The 27,854-nt window shown below is 51.5% G+C and overlaps 1 protein-coding gene across 1 annotated transcript in view; it reads right to left on the bottom strand.

Annotated features, from left to right (window-relative positions):
• The window catches only part of LOC119960797 (flavin-containing monooxygenase 5-like), a 50,382-nt gene that overhangs the window by 12,000 nt on the left and 10,528 nt on the right, over nucleotides 1-27,854 (bottom strand). The window contains exons 3-4 of the mRNA XM_038788402.1: nucleotides 20,337-20,502; nucleotides 9,188-9,330 (exon numbers count right to left, since the gene is read on the bottom strand). Of these exons, the coding sequence (XP_038644330.1) occupies nucleotides 9,188-9,330; nucleotides 20,337-20,502 (309 nt within the window). The remainder of the gene's footprint in view (nucleotides 1-9,187; nucleotides 9,331-20,336; nucleotides 20,503-27,854) is intronic.

The following is a 27,854-nucleotide window of genomic DNA, read 5'->3' as shown; positions in this document are numbered from 1 at the left end:
GGTTAGGTGGATTGGCCATGTTGAATTGTCCCTCAGTGCCCAAAGATGTACAGGTTAGGTGGATTGGCCATGTTAAATTGGCTCTTAGTGTCCATTGATGTACAGTTTAGGTGGATTGGCCGTGTTAAATTGTCTCTTTGCGCCCAAAGATGCACAGGTTAAGTGGATTGGCCATGTTAAATTGTCCCTCAGTGTCCAACGATGTGCTTGTTAGGTGGATTGGCCATGTTAAATTGTCCCTTATTGTCCACAGACGTGCAGGTTAGGTAGATTGGCCGTGTTAAATTGTCCCTTAGTGTCCAAAGATGTACAGGTTAGGTGGATTGGCCATGTTAAGTTGTCTCTTAGTGCCCAAAGATGTACAGGTTAGGTGGATTGGCCATGTAAAATTGTCCCTTAGCATCCAAAGATGTGCAGGTTAGCTGGATTGGCCATGTTATATTGTCCCTTAGTGTCCAAACATGTATAGGTTAGGGTGGATTGGCCGTGTTAAATAGCCCCTTAGTGTCCAAAGATGTACAGGTTAGGTGGATTGGTCGTGTTAAATTGTCCCTCAGTGTCCAAAGATGCACAGGTTAGGTGGATTGGTCGTGTTAAATTGTCCCTCAGTGTCCAAAGATGTACAGGTTAGGTGTATTGACTGTGTTAAATTGTCCCTTAGTGTCCAAAGATGTACAGGTTAGGTGGATTGGCCATGTTAAATTGTCCCTTAGTGTCCAAAGATGTACAGGATAGGTGGATTGGCCGTGTTAAATTGGCCCTTAGTGCCCAATGACGTGCAGGTTAGGTGGATTGGCCGTGTTAAATTGTCCCTCAGTGTCCAAAGATGTACAGGTTAGGGTTGATTGGCCGTGTTAAATTGTCCCTCAGTGTCCAAAGATGTACAGGTTAGGTGGATTGGCCATGTTGAATTGTCCCTCAGTGCCCAAAGATGTACAGGTTAGGTGGATTGGCCATGTTAAATTGGCTCTTAGTGTCCATTGATGTACAGTTTAGGTGGATTGGCCGTGTTAAATTGTCTCTTTGCGCCCAAAGATGCACAGGTTAAGTGGATTGGCCATGTTAAATTGTCCCTCAGTGTCCAACGATGTGCTTGTTAGGTGGATTGGCCATGTTAAATTGTCCCTTATTGTCCACAGACGTGCAGGTTAGGTAGATTGGCCGTGTTAAATTGTCCCTTAGTGTCCAAAGATGTACAGGTTAGGTGGATTGGCCATGTTAAGTTGTCTCTTAGTGCCCAAAGATGTACAGGTTAGGTGGATTGGCCATGTAAAATTGTCCCTTAGCATCCAAAGATGTGCAGGTTAGCTGGATTGGCCATGTTATATTGTCCCTTAGTGTCCAAACATGTATAGGTTAGGGTGGATTGGCCGTGTTAAATAGCCCCTTAGTGTCCAAAGATGTACAGGTTAGGTGGATTGGTCGTGTTAAATTGTCCCTCAGTGTCCAAAGATGCACAGGTTAGGTGGATTGGTCGTGTTAAATTGTCCCTCAGTGTCCAAAGATGTACAGGTTAGGTGTATTGACTGTGTTAAATTGTCCCTTAGTGTCCAAAGATGTACAGGTTAGGTGGATTGGCCATGTTAAATTGTCCCTTAGTGTCCAAAGATGTACAGGATAGGTGGATTGGCCGTGTTAAATTGGCCCTTAGTGCCCAATGACGTGCAGGTTAGGAGGATTGGCCGTGTTAAATTGTTCCTCAGTGTCCAAAGATGTACAGGTTAGGGTTGATTGGCCGTGTTAAATTGTCCCTCAGTGTCCAAAGATGTGCAGGATAGGTGGATTGGCCGTGTTAAATTGTCCCTCAGTGTCCAAAGATGTACAGGTTAGGGTTGATTGGCCGTGTTAAATTGTCCCTCAGTGTCCAAAGATGTGCAGGATAGGTGGATTGGCCGTGTTAAATTGTCCCTCAGTGTCCAAAGATGTGCAGGATAGGTGGATTGGCCGTATTTAATTGTCCCTCAGTGTCCAAAGATGTACAGGTTAAGTGGATTGGCCATGTTAAATTGTCTCTTTGTGCCCATTGATGTACAGGTTAGGTGGATTGGCCGTGTTAAATTGTCCCTTAGTGTCCAAAGATGTACAGGTTAGGGTGGATTAGCCATGTTAAATTGTCCCTCAGTGCCCAAAGATGTGCAGGTTAGGTGGATTGGCTGTGTTAAATTGTCCCTCAGTGTCTAAAGATGTGCAGGATAGGTGGATTGGCCGTGTTAAATTGTCCCTCAGTGTCCAAAGATGTACAGGTTAGGTGGATTGGCTGTGTTAAATTGTCCCTCAGTATCCAAAGATGTACAGGTTAGGTGGATTGGCTGTGTTAAATTGTCGCTCAGTGTCCAAAGATGTACAGGTTAGGTGGATTGGCCGTGTTAAATTGTCCCTTAGTGCCCAAAGATGTACAGGTTAGCTGGATTGGCTGTGTTAAATTGTCCGTTAGCGTCCAAAGATGTACAGGTTAGGGTGGATTTGCCGTGTTAAATTGTCCCTTAGCGTCCAAAGATGTGCAGGTTAGGTGGATTAGAACATAGAACGATACAGCGCAGTACAGGCCCTTCGGCCCTCGATGTTGCACCGACATGGAAAAAATCTAAAGGCCATCTAACCTACACTATGCCCTTATCATCCATATTCTTATCCAATAAATTTTTAAATGCCCTCAAAGTTGGCGTGTTCACTACTGTTGCAGGTAGGGCATTCCACGGCCTCACCACTCTTTGCGTAAAAAACCCACCTCTGACCTCTGTCCTATATCTATTACCCCTCAATTTAAGGCTATGTCCCCTCGTGCTAGCCACCTCCATCCGCGGGAGAAGGCTCTCGCTGTCCACCCTATCTAACCCTCTGATCATTTTGTATGCCTCTATTAAGTCACCTCTTAACCTTCTTCTCTCTAACGAAAACAACCTCAAGTCCATCAGCCTTTCCTCATAAGATTTTCCCTCCATACCAGGCAACATCCTGGTAAATCTCCTCTGCACCCGTTCCAAAGCTTCCACGTCCTTCCTATAATGAGGCGACCAGAACTCTACGCAATACTCCAAATGCGGCCGTTCTAGAGTTTTGTACAACTGCAACATGACCTCATGGCTCCGGAACTCAATCCCTCTACCAATAAAGGCCAACACACCATAGGCCTTCTTCACAACCCTATCAACCTGGGTGGCAACTTTCAGGGATCTATGTACATGGACACCGAGATCCCTCTGCTCATCCACACTACCAAGAATTTTACCATTAGCCAAATATTCCGCATTTCTGTTATTCTTTCCAAAGTGAATCACCTCACACTTCTCCACATTAAACTCCATTTGCCACCTCTCAGCCCAGCTCTGCAGCTTATCTATGTCCCTCTGTAACCTGCAACATCCTTCCGCACTGTCTACAACTCCACCGACTTTAGTGTCGTCTGCAAATTTACTCACCCATCCTTCTGCGCCCTCCTCTAGGTCATTTATAAAAATGACAAACAGCAACGGCCCCAGAACAGATCCTTGTGGTACGCCACTCGTAACTGAACTCCATTCTGAACATTTCCCATCAACTACCACTCTCTGTCTTCTTTCAACTAGCCAATTTCTGATCCACATCTCTAAATCACCCTCAATCCCCAGCCTCCGTATTTTCTGCAATAGCCGACCGTGGGGAACCTTATCAAACGCTTTACTGAAATCCATATACACCACATCAACTGCTCTACCCTCGTCTACCTGTTCAGTCACCTTCTCAAAGAACTCGATAAGGTTTGTGAGGCATGACCTACCCTTCACAAGACCATGCTGACTGTCCCTAATCATATTATTCCTATCTAGATGATTATAAATCGTATCTTTTATAATCCTCTCCAAGACTTTACCCACCACAGACGTTAGGCTCACCGGCCTATAGTTACCGGGGTTATCTCTCCTCCCCTTCTTGAACAAAGGGCCATGTTAAATTATCCCTTAGCGTCCAAAGATGTACAGGTTAGGGTGGATTGGCCGTGTTAAATTGTCCCTTAGCATCCAAAGATGTGCAGGTTAGGTGGATTGGCCGTGTTAAATTGTCCCTTAGTGCCCAAAGATGTACAGGTTAGGAGGATTGGCCGTGTTAAATTGTCCCTTAGCGTCCAAAGATGTACAGGTTAGGGTGGATTGGCCGTGTTAAATTGTCCCTTAGTGTCCAAAGATGTACAGGTTAGGGTGGATTGGCCGTGTTAAATTGTCCCTTAGTGTCCAAAGATGTACAGGTTAGGGTGGATTGGCCGTGTTAAATTGTCCCTCAGTGTCCAAAAAGATGAGGAGCGGTTATTGGGTGATGGGGATAGGGTGGGAGTGAGGGCTTAAGTGGGTCTGTGCTGACTCGATGGGCCGAATGGCCTCCTTCTGCACTGGATTCTTCTCTTCTGCTGTGATCTGAAGCAAGGCCTCACGACTCAAATGCAGTCCTCAAATCCTCTTGTGATAAAGGCCCGCATTCGATTGGCTTTGGCAACAGTGCACTGACCCTGCGGTATCCGCCCCCCATCCCCATCCCTCCGACCACTGATGCGGCTGAGTTTCGAATTCGACCGAACTTAAACCTGCGAGCGACCCCGAACCTTCCTGCGGAGTTAATGATTGAGCAAACTCCCTGAAGAGAACATGGAAATCTTTGCAATCCATCTCCAGCTTGCGAAAGAGTCAGGCTGGTACACCACAAGGCCGATGGCAACACGTCAGTGGATTAACTGACCCCAGTTTCAACTGAGCAAGGGCGGATATGTTAGGCTGCAGATTGGATTTAACACTTCACTGTCAGGGATTGAAATTGAAATATTGAGAGGAAAAGATATTGCGGAGAGAAGAACAGACTGGAATCTAATCGAGGGGTTTGGGGTGGTTTATATATAGAATAACAGATACCCGGGAGTGAGTTACAGACTGGAATCTAATCGAGGGGTTCTGGGAGGTTTATATATAGAATAACAGATACCCGGGAGTGAGTTACAGACTGGAATCTAATCGAGGGGTTCGGGGTGGTTTATATATAGAATAACAGACACCCGGGAGTGAGTTACAGACTGGAATCTAATCGAGGGGTTCGGGATGGTTTATATATAGAATAACAGATACCCGGGACTGAGTTACAAACTGGAATCTAATCGAGGGGTTCGGTGGGGTTTATATATAGAGTAACAGATACCCGGGAGTGAGTTACAGACTGGAATCTAATCGAGGGGTTCGGGATGGTTTATATATAGAATAACAGATACCCGGGACTGAGTTACAAACTGGAATCTAATCGAGGGGTTCTGGGTGGTTTATATACAGAATAACAGATACCCGGGAGTGAGTTACAGACTGGAATCTAATCGAGGGGTTCTGGGAGGTTTATATATAGAATAACAGATACCCGGGACTGAGTTACAGACTGGAATCCAATCGAGGGGTTCGGGATGGTTTATATATAGAATAACAGATACCCGGGAGTGAGTTACAGACTGGAATCTAATCGAGGGGTTCAGGGTGGTTTATATATAGAATAACAGATACCCGGGAGTGAGTTACAGACTGGAATCTAATCGAGGGGTTCGGGGTGGTTTATATATAGAATAACAGATACCCGGGAGTGAGTTACAGACTGGAATCTAATCGAGGGGTTCGGGGTGGTTTATATATAGAATAACAGATACCCGGGAGTGAGTTACAGACTGGAATCTAATCGAGGGGTTCGGTGGGGTTTATATATAGAATAACAGATACCCGGTAGTGAGTTACAGACTGGAATCTAATCGAGGGGTTCGGGGTGGTTTATATATAGAATAACAGATACCCGGGAGTGAGTTACAGACTGGAATCTAATCGAGGGGTTCAGCGTGGTTTATATATAGAATAACAGATACCCGGGAGTGAGTTACAGACTGGAATCTAATCGAGGGGTTCGGGATGGTTTATATATAGAATAACAGATACCCGGGAGTGAGTTACAGACTGGAATCTAATCGAGGGGTTCGGGGTGGTTTATATATAGAATAACAGATACCCGGGAGTGAGTTACAGACTGGAATCTAATCGCGGTGTTCGGGGTGGTTTATATATAGAATAACAGATACCCGGGAGTGAGTTACAGACTGGAATCTAATCGAGGGGTTCGGGGTGGTTTATATATAGAATAACATATACCCGGGAGTGAGTTACAGACTGGAATCTAATCGAGGGGTTTGGGGTGGTTTATATATAGAATATCAGATACCCGGGAGTGAGTTACAGACTGGAATCTAATCGAGGGGTTCAGGGAGGTTTATATATAGAATATCAGATACCCGGGAGTGAGTTACAGACTGGAATCTAATCGAGGGGCTCAGGGCGGTTTATATATAAAATAACAGATACCCGGGAGTGAATTACAGACTGGAATCTAATCGAGGGGTTCGGGATGGTTTATATATAGAATAACAGATACCCGGGAGTGAGTTACAGACTGGAATCTAATCGAGGGGTTCGGGGTGGTTTATATATAAAATAACAGATACCCGGGAGTGAGTTACAGACTGGAATCTAATCGAGGGGTTCAGGGAGGTTTATATATAGAATAACAGATATCCGGGAGTGAGTTACAGACTGGAATCTAATCGAGGGGTTTGGGGTGGTTTATATATAGAATAACAGATACCCGGGAGTGAGTCACAGACTGGAATTTAATCGAGGGGTTCGGGGTGGTTTACATATAGAATAACAGATACCCGGGAGTGAGTTACAGACTGGAATCTAATCGAGGGGTTCGGGGTGGTTTATATATAGAATATCAGATACCCGGGAGTGAGTTACAGACTGGAATCTAATCGAGGGGTTCGGGTGGTTTATATACAGAATAACAGATACCCGGGAGTAAGTTACAGACTGGAATCTAATCGAGGGGTTCGGGGTGGTTTATATATAGAATAACAGATACCCGGGAGTGAGTTACAGACTGGAATCTAATCGAGGGGTTCGGGATGGTTTATAATTAGAATATATTGGGTGGCACAGTGGCACAGTTGTTCGCATTGTTGCTCCAGGGTCCCAGGTTCGATTCCCCGCTGGGTCACTGTCTGTGCGGAGTCTGCACATTCTGCCCGTGTCTGTGTTGATTTCTTCCGGGTGCTCCGGTTTCCTCCCACAGTCCAAAGATGTCCAGTTTAGGTGGATTGACCATGCTAAATTGTCCCTTATTGTCCAAAGATGTACAGGTTAGGTGGATTGGGCATGTTAAATTGTCCCTCAGTGTCCAAAGATGTACAGGTTAGGTGGATTGGCCGTGTTAAATTGTCCCTCAGTGTCCAAAGATGTAGAGGTTAGGTGGATTGGCCGTGTTAAATTGTCCCTTATTGTCCAAAGATGTAGAGGTTAGGTGGATTGGCCGTGTTAAATTGTCCCTTAGTGTCCAAAGATATACAGGTTAGGTGGATTGGCCGTGTTAAATTGTCCCTCAGTGTCCAAAGATGAACAGGTTAGGGTGGATTGGCCATGTTAAATTGTCCCTTAGTGCCCAAAGATGTACAGGTTAGGTGGATTGGCCGTGCTAAATTGTCCCTTAGTGTCCAAAGATGTACAGGTTAGGTGGATTGGCCATGTTAAATTGTCCCTCAGTGTCCAAAGATGTACAGGTTAGGTGGATTGGCCGTGTTAAATTGCCCCTTAGTGTCCAAAGATGTGCAGGTTAGGTGGATTGGCCGTGTTAAATTGTCCCTCAGTGTCCAAAGATGTACAGGTTAGGTGGATTGGCCGTGTTAAATTGTCCCTCAGTGCCCAAAGATGTACAGGTTAGGGTGGATTGGCCGTGTTAAATTGTCCCTCAGTGTCCAAAGATGTACAGGTTAGGGTGGATTGGCCGTGTTAAATTGTCCCTTAGTGTCCAAAGATGTACAGGTTAGGGGGATTGGCCGTGTTAAATTGTCCCTTAGTGTCCAAAGATGGACAGGATAGGAGGATTGGCCGTGTTAAATTGTCCCTTAGTGTCCAAAGATGTACAGGTTAGGGGGATTGGCCGTGTTAAATTGTCCCTCAGTGCCCAAAGATGTACAGGTTAGGGGGATTGGCCGTGTTAAATTGTCCCTTAGTGTCCAAAGATGTACAGGTTAGGGTGGATTGGCCGTGTTAAATTGTCCCTCAGTGCCCAAAGATGTACAGGTTAGGGGGATTGGCCGTGTTAAATTGTCCCTTAGTGTCCAAAGATGTACAGGTTAGGGTGGATTGGCCGTGTTAAATTGTCCCTTAGTCTCCAAAGTTGTCCAAAATTGTCCCCCTGTACATCAGAAGGCGGGGGGTGGGGGGGGGGGGGGGGGGTGGGGGGGGTGGGGGGGGGGGGGGGTGGGGGGGGGGGGGGGGGTTGGTCTCCGCTCCGGCCATGGCGAAGGTCCACAGCAGCCGGTGCGGAGGGAAAGAGTTCCCCCACGGCGCAGGCCCGCCCGCAGATCGGTGGGCCCCGATCGCGGGCCAGGCCACCTCGGGGGCACCCCCCGGGAGTCAGATCCAACCCCCCCTTCCCCTCCACCGTGCGTCCCCGAGGACCCCGTAGACCGCCCGCAGAGACAGGTCCCGCCGGTAAGTAGCAGATCTAATGTGCCGGCCTAAAACGGGCGGCCGCTCGGCCCATCGTGAGCCGGAGAATCGGCTCGGCGGGTGGGGGGGGGGGGGGGGGGGGGGGGGGGGCTGACCAGCGCGATTCCCGCCCGGAAAATTCGGCTGCCGGCGGGATTCATGCTGCCCCCCATCCCTCCCGGCGATTCTCTGACCCGGCGGAGGGGTCGGAGAATCCCACCCCTGATCTCCACAACAGAAGGATGTGGGGGGCTTTGGAGAGTTTGCAGGGGTGGTTCACCCAGATAGAACATAGAACAGTACAGCACAGAACAGGCCCTTCGGCCCTCGATGTTGTGCCGAGCAATGATCACCCTACTCAAACCCACGTATCCACCCTATACCCGTAACCCAACAACCCCCCCTTAACCTTACTTTTTAGGACACTACGGGCAATTTATCATGGCCAATCCACCTAACCCGCACATCTTTGGACTGTGGGAGGAAACCGGAGCACCCGGAGGAAACCCACGCACACACACGGGGAGGACGTGCAGACTCCGCACAGACAGTGACCCAGCCGGGAACCGAACCTGGGACCCTGGAGCTGTGAAGCATTGATGCTAACCACCGTGCTACCGTGCTGCGCCTAATGTCGGGCATTTGTCACTCACCTTCTTGGCCGTGCGGCTGATGTCGACGGCCAGGTCGCCCCCCGTGTTTCCGACGCCAATGACTACCACTCGCTTGCCTGCGAACACCTGAGGGTCTCGGTACATCTTGCTGTGCATGTACTGGCCTTTGAACCTGTCGATGCCTGCGCGTGGGAAAAAGCCAGGAAGATTGAAAAGATGCACAGACGCCACATTCCGCTCGCGAGACGCCAGAGGAAGCCCTATCGGGCCTGCTCCCTCATTCAGTAGCTGATCTGATGTGAGAATTCTCAACTCCCCCTTATCGCTTCCCTGACTGAGTAACAATCGCCTCCCCCCCCACCCCCACCAGCCTCGGACACTCTTAACCCAGCCACTACCGCTGTCTGTGGGAAAGCGTTCCGGAGACTCACTCCTCTCCTTCTCTCTGAAATGGGCGACCCCCCCCCCCCACCACCCCACCCCGCCCTTTGACCCTGTCAAGCCCCCCCCCCACCCCCCTGAGAATCGAATATGTCTCCAAACTCCAGTGAGCCAGGCCCCAATCTACTCAACCTCTCCTCATCAGAATCACTCCCTACCCGGGGTCGACTGAGTCAACCGTCTCCGGACGGCCTCCGATTCCTGAATAACCTTCAAACCGCACATAGGAAATAGGAGCAGAATTAGGCCACTCGGCCCATCGAGTCCGCTCCGCCATTCAATGGTGGCGGATATTTTTCTGATCCCCATTCTCCTGCCCTCTCTCCATAACCCCTGACCCCCCTCACTCATCGAGAAATCTCCTCATTAATCAAGAAATCTCCTTGTCAATTAAGAAATCTTTTTGTCCAAGAACGGTTTGGCCTCAATTACTTTCTGTGACGGTGAAATCCACAGATTCACCACTCTCTGGCGGAGACAAAGAGCAGACAGTACAGAAGGAGGCCCATCGAGTCTGCACCGACCCACTTAAGACCTCACTTCCACCCTATCCCCGTAACCCATGAACCCTTCCGAACCCCACTTTAGCTCAGGGACAATTTAACACGGCCATTCCACCTAACCTGTACATCTTTGGACACTGAGGGACAATTTAACACGGCCATTCCACCTAACCTGTACATCTTTGGGCACTGAGGGACAATTTAACACGGCCAATCCACCTAACTTGTACATCTTTGGACACTGAGGGACAATTTAACACGGCCAATCCACCTAACCTGTACATCTTTGGGCACTAAGGGACAATTTAACACGGCCAATCCACCCTAACCTGCCCATCTTTGGACACTAAGGGACAATTTAACACGGCCAATCCACCTAACCTGCACATCTTTGGACACTGAGGGACAATTTAACACGGCCAATCCACCTAACCTGTACATCTTTGGACACTAAGGGACAATTTAACACGGCCAATCCACCTAACCTGTACATCTTTGGACACTAAGGGACAATTTAACATGGCCAATCCCCCTAACCTGTACATCTTTGGACACTAAGGGACAATTTAACACGGCCAATCCACCCTAACCTGTACATCTTTGGGCACTAAGGGACAATTTAACACGGCCAATCCACCTAACCTGTACATCTTTGGACACTGAGGGACAATTTAACACGGCCAATCCACCTAACCTGTACATCTTTGGACTGTGGGAGGAAACCGGAGCACCCGGAGGAAACCCACGCAGACACGGGGAGAACGTGCAGACTCCGCACAGACAGTGACCCAGGGGGGAATCGAACCTGGGACCCTGGAGCTGTGAAGCAACAGTGCTAACCACTGTGCCACCGTGCTGCTGTGTATGATGGGGACAGTGTAGAGGGAGCTTTACTCTGTATCTAACCCCGTGCTGTACCTGTCCTGGGAGTGTTTGATGGGGACAGTGTAGAGGGAGCTTTACTCTGTATCTAACCCCGTGCTGTACCTGTCCTGGGAGTGTTTGATGGGGACAGTGTAGAGGGAGCTTTACTCTGTATCTAACCCCGTGCTGTACCTGTCCTGGGAGTGTTTGATGGGGACAGTGTAGAGGGAGCTTTACTCTGTATCTAACCCCGTGCTGTACCTGTCCTGGGAGTGTTTGATGGGGACAGTGTAGAGGGAGCTTTACTCTGTATCTAACCCCGTGCTGTACCTGTCCTGGGAGTGTTTGATGGGGACAGTGTAGAGGGAGCTTTACTCTGTATCTAACCCCGTGCTGTACCTGTCCTGGGAGTGTTTGATGGGGACAGTGTAGAGGGAGCTTTACTCTGTATCTAACCCCGTGCTGTACCTGTCCTGGGAGTGTTTGATGGGGACAGTGTAGAGGGAGCTTTACTCTGTATCTAACCCCGTGCTGTACCTGTCCTGGGAGTGTTTGATGGGGACAGTGTAGAGGGAGCTTTACTCTGTATCTAACCCCGTGCTGTACCTGTCCTGGGAGTGTTTGATGGGGACAGTGTAGAGGGAGCTTTACTCTGTATCTAACCCCGTGCTGTACCTGTCCTGGGAGTGTTTGATGGGGACAGTGTAGAGGGAGCTTTACTCTGTATCTAACCCCGTGCTGTACCTGTCCTGGGAGTGTTTGATGGGGACAGTGTAGAGGGAGCTTTACTCTGTATCTAACCCCGTGCTGTACCTGTCCTGGGAGTGTTTGATGGGGACAGTGTAGAGGGAGCTTTACTCTGTATCTAACCCCGTGCTGTACCTGTCCTGGGAGTGTTTGATGGGGACAGTGTAGAGGGAGCTTTACTCTGTATCTAACCCCGTGCTGTACCTGTCCTGGGAGTGTTTGATGGGGACAGTGTAGAGGGAGCTTTACTCTGTATCTAACCCCGTGCTGTACCTGTCCTGGGAGTGTTTGATGGGGACAGTGTAGAGGGAGCTTTACTCTGTATCTAACCCCGTGCTGTACCTGTCCTGGGAGTGTTTGATGGGGACAGTGTAGAGGGAGCTTTACTCTGTATCTAACCCCGTGCTGTACCTGTCCTGGGAGTGTTTGATGGGGACAGTGTAGAGGGAGCTTTACTCTGTATCTAACCCCGTGCTGTACCTGTCCTGGGAGTGTTTGATGGGGACAGTGTAGAGGGAGCTTTACTCTGTATCTAACCCCGTGCTGTACCTGTCCTGGGAGTGTTTGATGGGGACAGTGTAGAGGGAGCTTTACTCTGTATCTAACCCCGTGCTGTACCTGTCCTGGGAGTGTTTGATGGGGACAGTGTAGAGGGAGCTTTACTCTGTATCTAACCCCGTGCTGTACCTGTCCTGGGAGTGTTTGATGGGGACAGTGTAGAGGGAGCTTTACTCTGTATCTAACCCCGTGCTGTACCTGTCCTGGGAGTGTTTGATGGGGACAGTGTAGAGGGAGCTTTACTCTGTATCTAACCCCGTGCTGTACCTGTCCTGGGAGTGTTTGATGGGGACAGTGTAGAGGGAGCTTTACTCTGTATCTAACCCCGTGCTGTACCTGTCCTGGGAGTGTTTGATGGGGACAGTGTAGAGGGAGCTTTACTCTGTATCTAACCCCGTGCTGTACCTGTCCTGGGAGTGTTTGATGGGGACAGTGTAGAGGGAGCTTTACTCTGTATCTAACCCCGTGCTGTACCTGTCCTGGGAGTGTTTGATGGGGACAGTGTAGAGGGAGCTTTACTCTGTATCTAACCCCGTGCTGTACCTGTCCTGGGAGTGTTTGATGGGGACAGTGTAGAGGGAGCTTTACTCTGTATCTAACCCCGTGCTGTACCTGTCCTGGGAGTGTTTGATGGGGACAGTGTAGAGGGAGCTTTACTCTGTATCTAACCCCGTGCTGTACCTGTCCTGGGAGTGTTTGATGGGGACAGTGTAGAGGGAGCTTTACTCTGTATCTAACCCCGTGCTGTACCTGTCCTGGGAGTGTTTGATGGGGACAGTGTAGAGGGAGCTTTACTCTGTATCTAACCCCGTGCTGTACCTGTCCTGGGAGTGTTTGATGGGGACAGTGTAGAGGGAGCTTTACTCTGTATCTAACCCCGTGCTGTACCTGTCCTGGGAGTGTTTGATGGGGACAGTGTAGAGGGAGCTTTACTCTGTATCTAACCCCGTGCTGTACCTGTCCTGGGAGTGTTTGATGGGGACAGTGTAGAGGGAGCTTTACTCTGTATCTAACCCCGTGCTGTACCTGTCCTGGGAGTGTTTGATGGGGACAGTGTAGAGGGAGCTTTACTCTGTATCTAACCCCGTGCTGTACCTGTCCTGGGAGTGTTTGATGGGGACAGTGTAGAGGGAGCTTTACTCTGTATCTAACCCCGTGCTGTACCTGTCCTGGGAGTGTTTGATGGGGACAGTGTAGAGGGAGCTTTACTCTGTATCTAACCCCGTGCTGTACCTGTCCTGGGAGTGTTTGATGGGGACAGTGTAGAGGGAGCTTTACTCTGTATCTAACCCCGTGCTGTACCTGTCCTGGGAGTGTTTGATGGGGACAGTGTAGAGGGAGCTTTACTCTGTATCTAACCCCGTGCTGTACCTGTCCTGGGAGTGTTTGATGGGGACAGTGTAGAGGGAGCTTTACTCTGTATCTAACCCCGTGCTGTACCTGTCCTGGGAGTGTTTGATGGGGACAGTGTAGAGGGAGCTTTACTCTGTATCTAACCCCGTGCTGTACCTGTCCTGGGAGTGTTTGATGGGGACAGTGTAGAGGGAGCTTTACTCTGTATCTAACCCCGTGCTGTACCTGTCCTGGGAGTGTTTGATGGGGACAGTGTAGAGGGAGCTTTACTCTGTATCTAACCCCGTGCTGTACCTGTCCTGGGAGTGTTTGATGGGGACAGTGTAGAGGGAGCTTTACTCTGTATCTAACCCCGTGCTGTACCTGTCCTGGGAGTGTTTGATGGGGACAGTGTAGAGGGAGCTTTACTCTGTATCTAACCCCGTGCTGTACCTGTCCTGGGAGTGTTTGATGGGGACAGTGTAGAGGGAGCTTTACTCTGTATCTAACCCCGTGCTGTACCTGTCCTGGGAGTGTTTGATGGGGACAGTGTAGAGGGAGCTTTACTCTGTATCTAACCCCGTGCTGTACCTGTCCTGGGAGTGTTTGATGGGGACAGTGTAGAGGGAGCTTTACTCTGTATCTAACCCCGTGCTGTACCTGTCCTGGGAGTGTTTGATGGGGACAGTGTAGAGGGAGCTTTACTCTGTATCTAACCCCGTGCTGTACCTGTCCTGGGAGTGTTTGATGGGGACAGTGTAGAGGGAGCTTTACTCTGTATCTAACCCCGTGCTGTACCTGTCCTGGGAGTGTTTGATGGGGACAGTGTAGAGGGAGCTTTACTCTGTATCTAACCCCGTGCTGTACCTGTCCTGGGAGTGTTTGATGGGGACAGTGTAGAGGGAGCTTTACTCTGTATCTAACCCCGTGCTGTACCTGTCCTGGGAGTGTTTGATGGGGACAGTGTAGAGGGAGCTTTACTCTGTATCTAACCCCGTGCTGTACCTGTCCTGGGAGTGTTTGATGGGGACAGTGTAGAGGGAGCTTTACTCTGTATCTAACCCCGTGCTGTACCTGTCCTGGGAGTGTTTGATGGGGACAGTGTAGAGGGAGCTTTACTCTGTATCTAACCCCGTGCTGTACCTGTCCTGGGAGTGTTTGATGGGGACAGTGTAGAGGGAGCTTTACTCTGTATCTAACCCCGTGCTGTACCTGTCCTGGGAGTGTTTGATGGGGACAGTGTAGAGGGAGCTTTACTCTGTATCTAACCCCGTGCTGTACCTGTCCTGGGAGTGTTTGATGGGGACAGTGTAGAGGGAGCTTTACTCTGTATCTAACCCCGTGCTGTACCTGTCCTGGGAGTGTTTGATGGGGACAGTGTAGAGGGAGCTTTACTCTGTATCTAACCCCGTGCTGTACCTGTCCTGGGAGTGTTTGATGGGGACAGTGTAGAGGGAGCTTTACTCTGTATCTAACCCCGTGCTGTACCTGTCCTGGGAGTGTTTGATGGGGACAGTGTAGAGGGAGCTTTACTCTGTATCTAACCCCGTGCTGTACCTGTCCTGGGAGTGTTTGATGGGGACAGTGTAGAGGGAGCTTTACTCTGTATCTAACCCCGTGCTGTACCTGTCCTGGGAGTGTTTGATGGGGACAGTGTAGAGGGAGCTTTACTCTGTATCTAACCCCGTGCTGTACCTGTCCTGGGAGTGTTTGATGGGGACAGTGTAGAGGGAGCTTTACTCTGTATCTAACCCCGTGCTGTACCTGTCCTGGGAGTGTTTGATGGGGACAGTGTAGAGGGAGCTTTACTCTGTATCTAACCCCGTGCTGTACCTGTCCTGGGAGTGTTTGATGGGGACAGTGTAGAGGGAGCTTTACTCTGTATCTAACCCCGTGCTGTACCTGTCCTGGGAGTGTTTGATGGGGACAGTGTAGAGGGAGCTTTACTCTGTATCTAACCCCGTGCTGTACCTGTCCTGGGAGTGTTTGATGGGGACAGTGTAGAGGGAGCTTTACTCTGTATCTAACCCCGTGCTGTACCTGTCCTGGGAGTGTTTGATGGGGACAGTGTAGAGGGAGCTTTACTCTGTATCTAACCCCGTGCTGTACCTGTCCTGGGAGTGTTTGATGGGGACAGTGTAGAGGGAGCTTTACTCTGTATCTAACCCCGTGCTGTACCTGTCCTGGGAGTGTTTGATGGGGACAGTGTAGAGGGAGCTTTACTCTGTATCTAACCCCGTGCTGTACCTGTCCTGGGAGTGTTTGATGGGGACAGTGTAGAGGGAGCTTTACTCTGTATCTAACCCCGTGCTGTACCTGTCCTGGGAGTGTTTGATGGGGACAGTGTAGAGGGAGCTTTACTCTGTATCTAACCCCGTGCTGTACCTGTCCTGGGAGTGTTTGATGGGGACAGTGTAGAGGGAGCTTTACTCTGTATCTAACCCCGTGCTGTACCTGTCCTGGGAGTGTTTGATGGGGACAGTGTAGAGGGAGCTTTACTCTGTATCTAACCCCGTGCTGTACCTGTCCTGGGAGTGTTTGATGGGGACAGTGTAGAGGGAGCTTTACTCTGTATCTAACCCCGTGCTGTACCTGTCCTGGGAGTGTTTGATGGGGACAGTGTAGAGGGAGCTTTACTCTGTATCTAACCCCGTGCTGTACCTGTCCTGGGAGTGTTTGATGGGGACAGTGTAGAGGGAGCTTTACTCTGTATCTAACCCCGTGCTGTACCTGTCCTGGGAGTGTTTGATGGGGACAGTGTAGAGGGAGCTTTACTCTGTATCTAACCCCGTGCTGTACCTGTCCTGGGAGTGTTTGATGGGGACAGTGTAGAGGGAGCTTTACTCTGTATCTAACCCCGTGCTGTACCTGTCCTGGGAGTGTTTGATGGGGACAGTGTAGAGGGAGCTTTACTCTGTATCTAACCCCGTGCTGTACCTGTCCTGGGAGTGTTTGATGGGGACAGTGTAGAGGGAGCTTTACTCTGTATCTAACCCCGTGCTGTACCTGTCCTGGGAGTGTTTGATGGGGACAGTGTAGAGGGAGCTTTACTCTGTATCTAACCCCGTGCTGTACCTGTCCTGGGAGTGTTTGATGGGGACAGTGTAGAGGGAGCTTTACTCTGTATCTAACCCCGTGCTGTACCTGTCCTGGGAGTGTTTGATGGGGACAGTGTAGAGGGAGCTTTACTCTGTATCTAACCCCGTGCTGTACCTGTCCTGGGAGTGTTTGATGGGGACAGTGTAGAGGGAGCTTTACTCTGTATCTAACCCCGTGCTGTACCTGTCCTGGGAGTGTTTGATGGGGACAGTGTAGAGGGAGCTTTACTCTGTATCTAACCCCGTGCTGTACCTGTCCTGGGAGTGTTTGATGGGGACAGTGTAGAGGGAGCTTTACTCTGTATCTAACCCCGTGCTGTACCTGTCCTGGGAGTGTTTGATGGGGACAGTGTAGAGGGAGCTTTACTCTGTATCTAACCCCGTGCTGTACCTGTCCTGGGAGTGTTTGATGGGGACAGTGTAGAGGGAGCTTTACTCTGTATCTAACCCCGTGCTGTACCTGTCCTGGGAGTGTTTGATGGGGACAGTGTAGAGGGAGCTTTACTCTGTATCTAACCCCGTGCTGTACCTGTCCTGGGAGTGTTTGATGGGGACAGTGTAGAGGGAGCTTTACTCTGTATCTAACCCCGTGCTGTACCTGTCCTGGGAGTGTTTGATGGGGACAGTGTAGAGGGAGCTTTACTCTGTATCTAACCCCGTGCTGTACCTGTCCTGGGAGTGTTTGATGGGGACAGTGTAGAGGGAGCTTTACTCTGTATCTAACCCCGTGCTGTACCTGTCCTGGGAGTGTTTGATGGGGACAGTGTAGAGGGAGCTTTACTCTGTATCTAACCCCGTGCTGTACCTGTCCTGGGAGTGTTTGATGGGGACAGTGTAGAGGGAGCTTTACTCTGTATCTAACCCCGTGCTGTACCTGTCCTGGGAGTGTTTGATGGGGACAGTGTAGAGGGAGCTTTACTCTGTATCTAACCCCAGTGCTGTACCTGTCCTGGGAGTGTTTGATGGGGACAGTGTAGAGGGAGCTTTACTCTGTATCTAACCCCGTGCTGTACCTGTCCTGGGAGTATTTGATGGGGACAGTGTAGAGGGAGCTTTACTCTGTATCTAACACCGTGCTGTACCTGTCCTGGGAGTGTTTGATGGGGACAGTGTAGAGGGAGCTTTACTCTGTATCTAACCCCGTGCTGTACCTGTCCTGGGAGTGTTTGATGGGGACAGTGTAGAGGGAGCTTTACTCTGTATCTAACCCCGTGCTGTACCTGTCCTGGGAGTGTTTGATGGGGACAGTGTAGAGGGAGCTTTACTCTGTATCTAACCCCGTGCTGTACCTGTCCTGGGAGTGTTTGATGGGGACAGTGTAGAGGGAGCTTTACTCTGTATCTAACCCCGTGCTGTACCTGTCCTGGGAGTGTTTGATGGGGACAGTGTAGAGGGAGCTTTACTCTGTATCTAACCCCGTGCTGTACCTGTCCTGGGAGTGTTTGATGGGGACAGTGTAGAGGGAGCTTTACTCTGTATCTAACCCCGTGCTGTACCTGTCCTGGGAGTGTTTGATGGGGACAGTGTAGAGGGAGCTTTACTCTGTATCTAACCCCGTGCTGTACCTGTCCTGGGAGTGTTTGATGGGGACAGTGTAGAGGGAGCTTTACTCTGTATCTAACCCCGTGCTGTACCTGTCCTGGGAGTGTTTGATGGGGACAGTGTAGAGGGAGCTTTACTCTGTATCTAATCCCCGTGCTGTACCTGTCCTGGGAGTGTTTGATGGGGACAGTGTAGAGGGAGCTTTACTCTGTATCTAACCCCGTGCTGTACCTGTCCTGGGAGTGTTTGATGGGGACAGTGTAGAGGGAGCTTTACTCTGTATCTAACCCCGTGCTGTACCTGTCCTGGGAGTGTTTGATGGGGACAGTGTGGAGCGAGCTTTACTCTGTATCTAACCCCGTGCTGTACCTGTCCTGGGAGTGTTTGATGGGGACAGTGTAGAGGGAGCTTTACTCTGTATCTAACCCCGTGCTGTACCTGTCCTGGGAGTGTTTGATGGGGACAGTGTAGAGGGAGCTTTACTCTGTATCTAACCCCGTGCTGTACCTGTCCTGGGAGTGTTTGATGGGGACAGTGTAGAGGGAGCTTTACTCTGTATCTAACCCCAGTGCTGTACCTGTCCTGGGAGTGTTTGATGGGGACAGTGTAGAGGGAGCTTTACTCTGTATCTAACCCCGTGCTGTACCTGTCCTGGGAGTGTTTGATGGGGACAGTGTAGAGGGAGCTTTACTCTGTATCTAACCCCGTGCTGTACCTGCCCTGGGAGTGTTTGATGGGGACAGTGTAGAGGGAGCTTTACTCTGTATCTAACCCCGTGCTGTACCTGTCCTGGGAGTGTTTGATGGGGACAGTGTAGAGGGAGCTTTGCTCTGTATCTAACCCCGTGCTGTACCTGTCCTGGGAGTGTTTGATGGGGACAGTGTAGAGGGAGCTTTACTCTGTATCTAACCCCGTGCTGTACCTGTCCTGGGAGTGTTTGATGGGGACAGTGTAGAGGGAGCTTTACTCTGTATCTAACCCCGTGCTGTACCTGTCCTGGGAGTGTTTGATGGGGACAGTGTAGAGGGAGCTTTACTCTGTATCTAACCCCGTGCTGTACCTGTCCTGGGAGTGTTTGATGGGGACAGTGTAGAGGGAGCTTTACTCTGTATCTAACCCCAGTGCTGTACCTGTCCTGGGAGTGTTTGATGGGGACAGTGTAGAGGGAGCTTTACTCTGTATCTAACCCCGTGCTGTACCTGTCCTGGGAGTGTTTGATGGGGACAGTGTAGAGGGAGCTTTACTCTGTATCTAACCCCGTGCTGTACCTATCCTGGGAGTGTTTGATGGGGACAGTGTAGAGGGAGCTTTACTCTGTATCTAACCCCGTGCTGTACCTGTCCTGGGAGTGTTTGATGGGGACAGTGTAGAGGGAGCTTTACTCTGTATCTAACCCCGTGCTGTACCTGTCCTGGGAGTGTTTGATGGGGACAGTGTAGAGGGAGCTTTACTCTGTATCTAACCCCGTGCTGTACCTGTCCTGGGAGTGTTTGATGGGGACAGTGAGGGAGCTTTACTCTGTATCTAACCCCGTGCTGTACCTGTCCTGGGAGTGTTTGATGGGGACAGTGTAGAGGGAGCTTTACTCTGTATCTAACCCCGTGCTGTACCTGTCCTGCGGTTCTATTTGGAGAACGGAACCTTTGGGAGTATGGAACTTGAAATAAGAGGGGCAACAGTTTGTCTTCTTCTCAATCAATGACTCAATCCACGACTGGGGTTGTGGGTGCTCTGTGCTTTTGGGGTCAGTAGCCTGCTCTGCTGGGTTTTTTTTGCGACTGGGAACCCGTGTCCAGCTGTCTCTCACAGCAATTAAGAAGGATTTAAGTGAGCATTTGAAACTCCAGAGCAGACAGGGCGACCGACTGAATCCAGAAAATTGGGGTTAGAATATTCAGGAGCTTGAAGGGCAGCATGGCAATGGGCCGAACGGCCTCTTTTGTGTGCTGCCTGACTCCACGACCCCATTTTTAGATCAATCGAGTCAGAGGTCGTTCGGGCAGGCCTGACTGGCAGTGCTGGTCGGTCACCCGTTCAGGGTCGCTCAGCCGAGGCTAATCTCATCCGCGATGGTTAAGGTTTCAAACCCCAGGAAGGGCTCACCGGGGAATGAGTCCAGCGGTGTATGTGGGTAACAATGATGGCCGGTGCACAGCAAAATGGCGTCGAAAATCAAGGTTTTGGTGTTCCCCTCGCTGTCTTTTGTTGTCACGTCCCACTGGCCTGTGGAGGGGAAGTCTTGATTCCGCACGACGGTGAGCACGTCGGTCTGCGGGGAGAAGGAAATAGTTCAAGCAACAACGCTTCTTCCCGCTGCCGACAATTCCCCCGTCAAACAACAAGACAATAAACAACGTAGCCCCCCCCCCCCCCCCGCCCACCTCGCCGCCAGAGAATTGTTGGGCTCGGCGTCAGGCAGCCCAGAATGCAACTCCTCTCTCCAGAAACCCTCTCCACAAAATCGCCGTCTTCAAAACGCCTCAAAATTGTCTCCTCGCCTTCCTCGACTCCGCCCAGCAAAAACCTCGTCTCCCCCCCCCCCCAGCTGATAAACAAACTATACCCGCAGGCTGCAAAAGCACATTTATTCCCGCACGCACCCCACGCTCCGCTCCCCACCACTACCACCGGGACTTTCCCCAATCAAACCACAGTCCGTTATCTCGGAATGACAAACACATTCCTTGTCCAGATTTGCCTCCAGGCTGCTGGAAGCACACAGGCCCAGCAAGATCAGAATTCTTTCCAAAAATAAAAACGTGACCAGTGCAGTCGAACACACTCAGGTTTTAACCCACCAGTGGCCCGATGCCGAGAATCCAATATACCTAAAGTCTTCTCAGTTGCTACAACATGTCCAGGCGATGATTGAATTGGAGAGGGGCATTGCTGCTTCACAGCTTTAGGGTCCCGGGTTCGATTCCCGGCTGGGGTCACTGTCTGTACGGAGTCTGCACGTCCTCCCCGTGTCTGGGTGGGCTTCCTCCGGGTGCTCCGGTTTCCTCCCACAAGTCCCGAAAGATGTTCGGTGAATCGGACATTCTGAATTCTCCCTCTGTCTACCCGAGCAGGCGCCGGAGTGTGGCGACGAGGAGATTTTCACAGTAACATCACTGCAGTGTTAACGTGAGCCGACTTGTGACATTAATGACGATTATCATTATTATTATTCGAACATTGGCCTTGCATTTCCACGTGGCAATGACTCTCAGTTGTGGGAACCCACTGTCTCACACACGTTTGTCGCTGATGGAAAAAAAAGACAAGGCTGCCGAACCTTTTCATCTTGGACTCATCAGGAGAATTCGCGGGCATCCCAAATTTTAAAGGGAGCAAGGATTTAGCAGGGGACACAGCCTTGGGATACTGGGCAGATCATTTAGGACTGAGATGTGGAAATATTTCTTTGCTCAAATGGTATCATGGGGAGAGCTGGCTCGCCCAACAGCCGTGCCTCACTTCCTCTCAGAGTCTCTCCACTTTTCAGTCTCATAATTCAGTTGTCCCCCCCTTGACCGTTCCGTCAGCGGGTGTGGGAAGTGGGGGGGGGGGGGGGGAGGAGGGAGTGAACCGAAGCGAGGCCGTAGCCCTCCTGAGGATGAATTCCAGCAGACCATTCAGCTCTGAAGGGACGTTCACATGGCTGCGTTGGGGAGGTGTTTGCGTCGAGGTCTTCTGTCGCAACCTGACACACGCAATCAGAAGGTTAATCTGGTTAATGATCAACTGAGCGTCCCTGACCAAAGCCCTCGGACACTGTCACAGGTCATCGATTTCTCTGCCTGCAAACGCACATGGACTTTGGGACAGCGATCCTGCACGTCATTGGACACCGAGGGACAACTTAACACGGCCAATCCACCTAACCTGTACATCTTTGGACACTGAGGGACAATTTAACACGGCCAATCCACCTAACCTGCACATCTTTGGACACTAAGGGACAATTTAACACGGCCAATCCACCTAACCTGTACATCTTTGGGCACTGAGGGACAATTTAACACGGCCAATCCACCCTAACCTGTACATCTTTGGACACTGAGGGACAATTTAACACGGCCAATCCACCTAAACTGTACAACTTTGGTCACTAAGGGACAATTAAACACGGCCAATCCACCTAACCTGTACATCTTTGGACACTAAGGGACAATTTAACACGGCCAATCCACCTAAACTGTACATCTTTGGACACTAAGGGGCAATTTAACACGGCCAATCCCCCTATCCTGTACATCGTTGGACATTGAGGAACAATTTAACACGGCCAATCCACCTAACCTGTACATCTTTGGACACTAAGGGACAATTTAACACGGCCAATCCACCTAACCTGTACATCTTTGGACACTAAGGGACAATTTAACACGGCCAATCCACCTAAACTGTACATCTTTGGACAATAAGGGACAATTTAACACGGCCAATCCACCTATCCTGTACATCTTTGGACACTAAGGGACAATTTAACACGGCCAATCCACCCTAACCTGTACATCTTTGGACACTAAGGGACAATTTAACCCGGCCAATCCACCCTAACCTGTACATCTTTGGACGCTAAGGGACAATTTAACACGGCCAATCCACCTAACCTGTACATCTTTGGGCACTAAGGGTCAATTTAACACGGCCAATCCCCCCTAACCTGTACATCTTTGGACAATAAGTGACAATTTAACATGGCCAATCCACCCTAACCTGTACATCTTTGGATACTAAGGGTCCACAGTGCCATGAGGCAGCAGTGATTACTTGTTTCAGAGATTTGAGATTGCTTTAAGAGCTGGAACTGAAGACTGTCATGACTGTACAGCACCTCCAGCTGAAGTCTTCACAAACGGACTTCATGGTTCGACTTCTACCTCATCAACTGACCAACCTCTGCTTCTCTGAAGAGATCCCGTGGTATGGCTCCTCCCATTGGTTACCTCATCTTACCAAGCTGAAACAGAATGTATCTAATTCACGGCTCCACAGGGCGCTGTCTTAATCAAAACAAAAAATCAGCAGCCCAAGCTTTAATGATGCGTTAATTCCACTTCTGGCTTGCAAATTTACAAAGCTTTGTCTTTTTCGAAATGCTTTCTTCAGTATTATGCACACCAATGCAGGCTTTTAATCCTTATTAGACCGAATACGTAAAATAGAACAAAGCTGCAATTACGAGATTCATCACACCTCCCTCCTTAAAAACACTAGTCGAACCCAGGCTTTTAACCCATGGTGTGGGGAGACTGTGGGGGCAGTGGAGGGAGTGGAGACAGTGTGGGGGGTAGTGGAGTGCATGGGGAGAGTGTGGGAGGCAGCGGAGAGCATGTGGAGAGTGTGGGTGTAGTGGAGAGCATGGGGAGTGTGTGTGGGCCAGTGGAGAGCATTGGGGAGAGTGTGGGGGGAGTGGAGAGCATGGGGAGAGTGTGGGAGGCAGCGGAGAGCATGTGGAGAGTGTGGGTGTAGTGGAGAGCATGGGGAGAGTGTCGGGGCAGTGGAGTGCATGGGGAGAGTGTGGGAGGCAGCGGAGAGCATGTGGAGAGTGTGGGTGTAGTGGAGAGCATGGGGAGTGTGTGTGGGCCAGTGGAGAGCATTGGGAGAGTGTGGGGGGAGTGGAGAGCATGGGGAGTGTGTGTGGACCAGTGGAGAGCATTGGGAGAGTGTGGGGGCAGTGGAGTGCATGGGGAGAGTGTGGGAGGCAGCGGAGAGCATGTGGAGAGTGTGGGTGTAGTGGAGAGCATGGGGAGTGTGTGTGGGCCAGTGGAGAGCATTGGGAGAGTGTGGGGGCAGTGGAGAGAATGGGGAGAGTGTGGGGGCAGTGGAGAGCATGGGGAGAGTGTGGGGGGGGCAGTGGAGAGCATGGGGAGAGTGTGGGGGGCAGTGGAGAGCATGGGGAGGGTGTGGAATGCAGTGGAGAGCATGGGGAGAGTGTGGAATGCAGCGGAGAGCATGGGGAGTGTGGGGGCTGTGAAGGGTATGGGGAGAGTGTGGGGGCAGTGGAGAGCATGGGGAGAGTGTGGGAGGCAGCGGAGAGCATGGGGAGCGTGTGGGTGTAGCGGAGAGCATGGGGAGAGTGTGGGTGTAGCGGAGAGCATGGGGAGAGTGTGGGGGGCAGTGGAGAGCATGGGGAGAGTGTGGGAGGCAGCGGAGAGCATGGGGAGAGTGTGGGAGGCAGTGGAGAGCATGGGGAGAGTGTGGGAGGCAGTAGAGAGCATGGGGTGAGTGTGGGAGGCAGTGGAGAGCATAGGGAGAGTGTGGGAGGCAGTGGAGAGCATGGGGAGAGTGTGGGGGCAGTGGATAGCATGGGGAGCGTGTGGGAGGCAGCGGAGAGCATGGGGAGTGTGGGGCCAGTGGAGAACATGTGGAGAGTGTGGGGGTAGCAGAGAGCATGGGGAGAGTGTGGGAGTCAGCGGAGAGCATGGGGAGAGTGTGGAAGGCAGTGGAGAGCATGGGGAGAGTATGGGGGGCAGTGGAGACCATGGGGAGAGTGTGGGAGGCAGCAGAGAGCATGGGGAGAGTGTGGGGCCAGTGGAGAACATGTGGAGAGTGTGGGAGGCAGTGGAGAACATGTGGAGAGTATGGGAGGCAGTGGAGAGCATGGGGAGAGTGTGTGGGTAGTGGAGAGCATGGGGAGAGTGTGGGAGGCAGCGGAGAGAATGGGGAGAGTGTGGGGCCAGTGGAGAACATGTGGAGAGTGTGGGAGGCAGTGGAGAGCATGGGGAGAGTGTGGGAGGCAGTGGAGAGCATGGGGAAAGTGTGGGAGGCAGTGGAGAACATGTGGAGAGTGTGGGAGGCAGTGCAGAGCATGGGGAGAGTGTGGAGGCAGTAGTGAGCATGGGGAGAGTGTGACGGCAGTGGAGAGCATGGGGAGAGTGTGGGGCCAGTGGAGGGCACGTGGAGAGTGTGGGAGGCAGCGGAGAGCATGGGGTGAGTGTGGGAGGCAGTGGAGAGCATGGGGAGAGTGGGGGAGGCAGCGGAGAGCATGGGGAGTGTGTGGAAGGCAGCGGAGAGCATGGGGTGAGTGTGGGAGGCAGCGGAGAGCATGGGGTGAGTGTGGGAGGCAGCGGAGAGCATGGGGAGAGTGTGGGAGGCAGCGGAGAGCATGGGGAGAGTGTGGGAGGCAGCGGAGAGCATGGGGAGAGTGTGGGAGGCAGCGGAGAGCATGGGGTGAGTGTGGGAGGCAGCGGAGAGCATGGGGAAAGTGTGGGAGGCAGCAGAGAGCATGGGGTGAGTGTGGAGGCAGTAGTGAGCATGGGGAGTGTGACGGCAGTGGAGAGCATGGGGTGAGTGTGGGAGGCAGCGGAGAGCCTGTGGAGAGTGTGGGAGGCAGCGAAGAGCATGGGGAGAGTGTGGGAGGCAGCGGAGAGAATGGGGAGAGTGTGGGAGGCAGCGAAGAGCATGGGGAGAGTGTTGGGCCAGTGGAGAACATGTGGAGAGTGTGGGAGGCAGCGGAGAGCATGGGGAGAGTGTGGGTGTAGCGGAGAGCATGGGGAGAGTGTGGGAGGCAGCGGAGAGCATGGGGAGAGTGTGGGAGGCAGCGGAGAGCATGGGGAGAGTGTGGGAGGCAGCGGAGAGCATGGGGAGAGTGTGGGGCCAGTGGAGAACATGTGGAGAGTGTGGGAGGTAGTGGAGAGCATGGGGAGAGTGTGGGAGGCAGCGGAGAGCATGGGGAGAGTGTGGGGGTAGTGGAGAGCATGGGGAGAGTGTGGGTGTAGCGGAGAGAATAGGGAGAGTGTGGGAGGCAGTGGAGAGCATGGGGAGAGTATGGGAGGCAGTGGAGAGCATGGGGAGAGTGTGGGGGTAGTGGAGAGCATGGGGAGAGTGTGGGTGTAGCGGAGAGAATCGGGAGAGTGTGGGAGGCAGCGGAGAGCATGGGGAGAGTATGGGAGGCAGTGGAGAGCATGGGGTGTGGGAGGCAGCGGAGAGCATGGGGAGAGTGTGGGAGGCAGCAAAGAGCATGGGGAGAGTATGGGAGGCAGTGGAGAGCATGGGGAGAGTATGGGAGGCAGTGGAGAGCATGGGGAGAGTATGGGAGGCAGTGGAGAGCATGGGGAGAGTATGGGAGGCAGTGGAGAGCATGGAGAGAGTGTGGGGCCAGTGGAGAACATGTGGAGAGTGTGGGAGGTAGTGGAGAGCATGGGGAGAGTGTGGGAGGCAGCGGAGAGCATGGGGAGAGTGTGGGGGTAGTGGAGAGCATGGGGAGAGTGTGGGTGTAGCGGAGAGAATAGGGAGAGTGTGGGAGGCAGTGGAGAGCATGGGGAGAGTATGGGAGGCAGTGGAGAGCATGGGGAGAGTGTGGGGGTAGTGGAGAGCATGGGGAGAGTGTGGGTGTAGCGGAGAGAATCGGGAGAGTGTGGGAGGCAGCGGAGAGCATGGGGAGAGTGTGGGAGGCAGAGGAGAGCATGGGGAGTGTGGGAGGCAGCGGAGAACATGTGGAGAGTGTGGGAGGCAGCGGAGAGCATGGGGAGAGTGTGGGAGGCAGAGGAGAGCATGGGGAGAGTATGGAGGCAGCGGAGAGCATGGGGAGAGTGTTGGTCAGTAGAGGGTGTGGGGAGAGTGTGTGACGTAGCGGAGTATGTGTAGTAGTGCTGAAGTTATTGAACCTGACGATGAGCTTTGATCGTAATGAATGGAACCATTCTTCCGACCCTCCTCTGCTGTCTCTCCAATGAGTTCCTCTCCTTCCTGTAGTGGGCGCCCAGAACTGTGCACAATGCCCCAGCTAAGGTCTAACTAGTCTCTTGTATACATTTAGCACAACCACCTTGTTCCTGGATTCTCTGCTCCGGGGTAGGAAAGTCAAGAGTAATAGCTTCTTCATGGAATGGTTCCTCCATCTGTCCATCAATGATTGTTGCACATAGTTACCCAGGTGGATGTCAGGATGGGGTTGAAGGGATGAATGATTCACCCAAACCCCTTTGTCCTGTCTTCCAATCTTCCTCTGTTGCCTCATCTCTCCTCTCTCAACATCTCTCTCGTCACTTCTCTCCCTCTCCTTCTCTATCTCTCGTCTCTTCCTCTTTCCCCATGACCCCTCCTTCACTCTCTCCTCCTCTCTCTCTTTCTCTCCCTCTTTCCTGATCTCTCCCCTCTCTTTCTCCTTCTCTCCCTCTTTCCAGATCTCTCTCCTCTCTCTCTCCTTCTCTCTCTCTTTCTCTCCCTCTTTCCTGATCTCTCTCCTCTCTCTCCTTCTCTCTCTCTTGGTTGTCTCTCCATCTTTCCATCTCTCCTCTCTCCTTGCCCTCACCTTCTCTCTCTCTCTCCTCTCTCCCTCCTCGCTCTCACCTTCTCTCTCCCTCCTCGCTCTCTCCTTCTCTCTCTGTTGCTCTCCCTCTTTCCTTAACTCTCTCTTCCCCCCCTCTCTCTCTCTGTCTCTCTCACCCACTCTCTGTCTCTCTCTCTCTCTGTCTCTCTCTGTGTCTCTCTCACCCACTCTCTCTCTGTCTCTCTCTCTCTCTCTCTCTGTATCACTGTCTCTGTCTCTCTCTCTCTGTCTCTCTCTCTGTCTGTCTGTCTCTCTCTCTCTCTCTCTCTCTCTCTCTCTCTCTCTCTATCTCTCTCTCTCTGTCTCTCTCTCTGTCTCTCTCTGTCTCTCTCTGTCTCTCTCTGTCTCTCTCTCTGTCT

Source organism: Scyliorhinus canicula, unplaced genomic scaffold, assembly GCF_902713615.1.
Source record: "Scyliorhinus canicula unplaced genomic scaffold, sScyCan1.1, whole genome shotgun sequence".
Classification (NCBI taxonomy): domain Eukaryota; kingdom Metazoa; phylum Chordata; class Chondrichthyes; order Carcharhiniformes; family Scyliorhinidae; genus Scyliorhinus; species Scyliorhinus canicula.
This window is presented reverse-complemented; position numbering and strand designations above follow the sequence as displayed.